Here is a 6,085-nt window from a genome sequence, read left to right as displayed (position 1 = left end):
ACAGAAAATTGTGTGCATGGCCTATATACTACATACTGCAGAAATCATACTAGCTCATATTTGCACATGCCTGCGCAGGCCAAACTGAAGCACTTGTCTTTAAAAGGAATGATTAATAATGAAAGATGATTAAGCAATTACTCTGATTTAAATCAGTCCGTGCCCTTGTGTGCCGCAAGTCGAGAAAACTTAATTTAGCAATGTCATTGCTGGTCACTTCAGCGGATAATGCAAAGCAGCTTTATGCAATTTGTGTACGATACCATGACAATGCAGCCCAATGAGCCCATGCTTCTTTTCATTACTCTGTGCAATTTGGAGCGCCTCCGCCATGGCTTTGTCTCACATTAAAAAAGCCCAGCGACCCACCCATCTCCACCCCCTAGATGTGGATCCAACCCCGCCCCCTGGATCTTTGTTCTGCAGTGAGGGGCTACTGCAGCGCTTGGCCATCACATGCCGCATGTCTCCTTTTGTCTTCCTCCCTCTCCACTCACACTTGGCAAGCCGTTGGTTCACTGGGCTTCACATTGCGCATTGAACACCCAGACCTTCCGGGTGCTTCTTAACTCTTGACTGCACTTGTGTATATTAAACCCCGAAGGCAGGATGACCCAATATTGGCCAGCAGATATTAAGGACAGGGATTATGAGCAGGACTCGAAGACGGTGCCACGCTGGCATTTGGCAGCATTGACGTGGCTAGCAACGGAGCCACGCCGAGAGAGTGCCGATAGCACACTAATCTCTGTTTGCAGAGGAAATTGGAGCGTATTTTGCACACCCTACATAGATAAGAACAAGAATGGCGTTTGAAAACTAAAAAGGAATTTGACGTTGTTGGTGCCACCTGCAAACAGCCCGAGCAAATTCACATTTCCTCTGATGTCCCGGTTTGTTCGTATCCCAGTGTGTAGTTTGATTTGTGCATATGAAAGCGCACGTGTACATGTTTGTACACAAGTGACAGCGCTCATGCACGAGTGTGTGTGTGTGTTCCCATTGCAGTGGCGGTTCCTTCATTTCACGCTCTGCCGCTTCCGTGCGAATCCTATTCCCCGGGCTCATTATCGGGTCTGTTCGACGAGTGCAAGGCCAGGCGGCGTGCGGGCCAGAACCCAATCATTATTCAAGCCCTCTGACGGTCAGCGCTGATGGCTCCATGCTGTCGTTTTGCGGTCTTATTATTCTCTCCTTGCAAATAACTAAGCAAACCACAAAAACAAATCCTGCCTGACCAGGATCAATGAGGTACTCAGTACCCGGCGTCCTGCCGCCCGGGGGACTCGGGGATGGAGTGGACCTTCTGTTGTTGGAATAACTGCTGTATGCTCACTGTCTCTCCTCTCTCGTTTTCTTTGGCAGGGCCCACCGGTGCTCAGGCGGCCGAGTTCGGACACTTGCCCGACAACATTACCGTGCTGGAAGGAGAAAGCGTCGTTTTGAGGTGATTGCACCGTGCACCTGCATCCTTATGTCATGTGATTTAAAACACGCTCTTTTCCTCCCTTGGAATGATCTGTTGATCTTCTTAGGGAGGGGTGGTATGACCAAAAACATGTAATTGTGAGATAAAGTTTCAAATAAATAAAAAGTGGTATAAGATCACAATCACAGAAGATAAACTCTCAACTGCGATAAATAACCTTGCAATTGTGTAAAGGCATACCTGTGTAAAGGCACATTGTGAGATAATAAATCACAATTATGAGGAACAACTAAATATATAGTGACAGTTGTGAGATATAAAGACACATTGTGAGAAATTAAGTCACAATAATGTAAGACCTTCGTTCAGTTTTCAGAACACAAATTAAGATATTTTTGATGAAATCCGAGAGCAGAATATTTTCACAATATTCTGTGTTTTTCCATCACTGTCGCATTTAAATAATGTAAGGCAGTCCTGCTACTGATAGCCACATGATTATAAATATACGGTCGTATCGCCTAGCCCTACTGCTTTTATCATATTCGTTCGCTGGAGGGTGCATTTTTAACATTTTAATTTCACTCTGTAGTTTTGTTGCCAGCAATTGAACTCCTGAACCTGCTGTCAGGGGTTCATATTCTCAAAAGCACCATATTATTATTCCACACAACTGCACCAGGAATGGGAATTGATGGGATATCACAGTTTGATACGCTGAAAGTCAAAGCTGACATGAATGTGAGTGATATTTAAGCCTTAAATGTGTCACGATTTCTCCATTTCAAGAGCAGAGCAGTGACATCTAGAGGTGAACTGTGGGTACCAAATGCAACAGGACTGATGGCGTTACAGTATGTGGTCTGATCGTGTGAAGAGTGATGAAGCGCAGTTGTCAGTTATTATATTGCAACATTTGTTCTTCAACCAATTTTATATATTTTTTGGTGTCTTCAGTGTTGCTGCCTCTCAAACTAAACGGTGACAATACTTGATGCCAATAATTGACCAAGCTCAGAATTGCATTTTTGCATTATTTACAAATGCCAGCAGGCAAAAGATAAGATTATGAGCACTGACCCGAATGTGTTGTGACAGACTTGAACTAACTGCATCTCCAGACTGTGAGGAGTTTTTAATTTCAAACACTGTCAGTCATCTACAGTATAGTCAACATTTGAAGTGGATCAAAACCTTTTCTAAAACCAAAACAATAACCGTTCTTGTCTTTGATGAACTTGATGAACTTCTTTGATCCAATTCAAATGTTGACTACTATATATCACTGGCAGTTTTTGCTACATTTCTTTTAAAACTCAATCAATCGTTGAATAGAGAAGCTTCCGGATTTCTTAGGAGGAAAATACTTCAATGCAAGCGTCACTGTCCAATAAACAATCAGGTGATTTGGTGCAAATAGTGCTCATGATGCTCTCATAGACTCCCAGTGATGCACAGCATCCAGCCACGTGTTTAGAGCCTCTGGTCCAGTGAACACTGATCTTTGCACTACTGAAATCAACGTATTTATAGACCCCATTGAAGTCAATTCACTGACTTCAGCAGACATATTTATTTGGGAGAGAACAGATTACTGAATCAACCCTCTACTGTTTTTCACTGTATATAGTAGGGGAATTTACCGTTAACCATTTAACAGGATTTTACTGTAGCATTTTTACAGTCTTTTACCATTAAATTCACGGTCATTTTTTACAGTGATGTACACACTGGCAATAGAATCGCCATTGGCTAGTCAATTTTTTAGTATCAATAAATCATTTGAAATTGAAATACATTTGCTATATCATTTGAAAGCATAACAACGAACTAAACTTTTAAGAAGCATCAGGCAATCAACATTTTTTATGAAAGAACTTTAGTAATCAGAAATAAAACATGGCAACATGCATTTTTAATGATTTATTATTCAGGGCTAACGACAGACATTATTTAGTCAGCTAGCGTGAGATTTAGTTGCATATGTGAGTGTTTTACTCCAATGTAGAGGATTATGAATGAGTGCTGTGTGATATTTTACTACACTTTTTAAATTATTGACATGTACCTAGAGTGATATTTAACCCTCTGTTGCATGCATTATTTAAAAAAAATGGTTGGTTCCGTTTTCATGCATAAGAAAAATTATATTTGGGAATTGGGAGGACTTTTAACTGTAAGGTAAATACCGAAAAATAATTAATATGGATTAATGAATCATTTAAACAAGCAGTGTGATAGTGCTGTGTGATTTTACATTATTTTTACTAAACTATTGAAATGTACCTGGAATATTTAACCCTTTGTTGCATGCATTTTGAAAACAATCGTTTAAAATTTTTTTATTTCGTTTTCATGATTAAGCTATATATGGGAATTGGGAGGACTTTTAAAAATACAGTAAATACAGAAAAATAATTAATGTGAAAAAATTGATAATTTAATGAGCAGAATAGCGCTGTGTGATATTTTACACTTTTCACATAAATTTTGAAATATGTCTAGAAATTAACCCTCTGTTGCATGCATTATGAAAAAAACTTTTTAAAATATGTTTGATTCAGTTTTCATGCACAAGAAAAATTAAGTAAATACCGAAAAATAATTTATATGGATAAATGGATCATTTGAATAAGCAGTGTGGTAGTGCTGTGTTTGTTGTATGTTACACTTGTTCACAGAATTATTGAAATTAACCTAGAATGATATTGCTGTTTCAGTTTCAGTTTTCATGCATAAGAAAAGTTTTATTTTGGAATTGGGAGGACTTAAAAAAAAGTAATTACCTAAAGAAATGAATATGAATAAATGGATCATTTGAAAAATATAAGTAAATCTAAATACTTTTTATTTAAATATAAATAAAAAACATACGATAACTGCAATATTCTCTATAACAGCTGCATCCGTATCTGTTCCACTCCCACACAATGTTGCTTCAAGGCAACAAATATATTTCAGCAATTCTTCATGACAAATAATATATATGACTCTAAATGTTTTAAAATGGGGTTTACTCATCAGCCAATGTGAATCATATTTTGGATGAAGGAGAAAAGCTTTTGTGAGGGCAGATCTCCAGAGCAAAAATGCATCCTCCGCATGGCGTACAGTGCCAGAAAAAGATTTGAACACGCCTGCCAGGACAAAGTGACAAAGAAAAAGCTTGTTATTGGTTTATTCAAAGCCGTCCCTTCGATATTAACCATTTAATTGCCATTTTATGTGCTTGGAATAAAATAAACCACATAAAACGCAATAAAACACATTTGTTACCTTGAGGCATCATGCAGTATTGATTATTTGTGCATTGATAAACATCACACTACTTTTTTAGATGGCAGTTTGGGCTTTTCTGGTCTGGTCACTGTATGTTTGTGGCACTGTGTGCTTTGAAAGCAATCACCACTGGTCTGGTTAGTCAGCTTAATGAGCTAGTTAATGACCCAGACCTTATGAGCGAGTTGTAACGATTACAAAAGAAACATTGACAGAGTTTCATACTAGCACTCATTCAATGACAGCACAGTAATTGTCTATGGAAATTAATCTATAGACTCCATATTTTATTTAAAACAAACGAAAACAAGTCTTTGAGGGATAGGAATGGAGGGGAGGGGTGTCATTTGTGAACATTAACACACGTCTACCCCTCAAGCCCTTGTTTTTATTCACGTTAAATGACACACTTCACCTCATTTTTGATTGAAGTACGTCTCTTAAAATTTGAGTAGTCCTTAAATATGCTTTGTTTTCTTTAAGCAAAATATATTTATATTTTAAAAAATTTAATTTTGATTTTGTGGTGAAATGTGACCAATATTTTATTTTGGTCTAAATGTTTGTCATTCTGATTAAAAAAAAGGGGGAAACACTTTGTTTTCTTTATATATTTTCTTTATTATTTTGTATGCAAATTATTTGTGTTTTTTTTTTTTTTTTTTTTAGATATTTTTAATATTTATGCTAACTATAATTTCTTGTTTTTTCTTCTTTTGATTTTGTGGTGAAATGCGACCAATGTTTTATTTTGGTGGAAATATGAGTAATTGTCATAAAAAAAGCAAAAACAAAAAGCTTTGTTATATATTTATATACATATATATATATATATAGAGAGAGAGAGAGAGAGAGAGAGAGATTTTGTGGTGAAATGTGACATTTTATTTTGAAATGGAAATATGTTTAAAATGATAAATAAGTTTGATGGAAATATGTGTCATTTTCATAAAAAAAAAAGCTTTTGCTTTATTCAAAATATAATTTCTTATTTTCTTCTTTTGATTGTGTGGTGAAATGTGACCAATATTTTATTTTGGTGGGAATATGAGTAATTGTCATAAAAAAAAAGCAAAAACAAAAAGCTTTGTTATATATATACATATATATATAGAGAGAGAGAGAGATAGAGATTTTGTGGTGAAATGTGACATTTTATTTTGAAATGGAAATATGTTTAAAATTATAAATTATTTTGATGGAAATATGTGTCATTTTCATTTAAAAAAAAAGCTTTTGCTTCATGCAAAATATAATTTCTTATTTTCTTCTTTTGATTTTGTGGTGAAATGTGACCAATGTTTTATTTTGGTGGATGTATGAGTAATTGTCATAAAAAAAGCAAAAACAAAAAGCTTTGTTTTATATATATATATA

General features: G+C 36.0%; 1 protein-coding gene across 1 annotated transcript in view; it reads left to right on the top strand.

Annotated features, from left to right (window-relative positions):
• Nucleotides 1-609: 609 nt before the first annotated feature.
• The window catches only part of LOC107733024 (igLON family member 5-like), a 42,055-nt gene continuing 36,579 nt past the window's right edge, over nucleotides 610-6,085 (top strand). Inside the window, exons 1-2 of the mRNA XM_016544533.1 lie at nucleotides 610-727; nucleotides 1,366-1,447. Of these exons, the coding sequence (XP_016400019.1) occupies nucleotides 610-727; nucleotides 1,366-1,447 (200 nt within the window). The remainder of the gene's footprint in view (nucleotides 728-1,365; nucleotides 1,448-6,085) is intronic.

This window comes from Sinocyclocheilus rhinocerous, unplaced genomic scaffold (genome assembly GCF_001515625.1).
Source record: "Sinocyclocheilus rhinocerous isolate Xijiao unplaced genomic scaffold, SAMN03320098_v1.1 scaffold3174, whole genome shotgun sequence".
Lineage (NCBI taxonomy): Eukaryota > Metazoa > Chordata > Actinopteri > Cypriniformes > Cyprinidae > Sinocyclocheilus > Sinocyclocheilus rhinocerous.
Note: the sequence above shows the minus strand (reverse complement) of the source record. Positions and strands in the feature narration are given on the sequence as shown.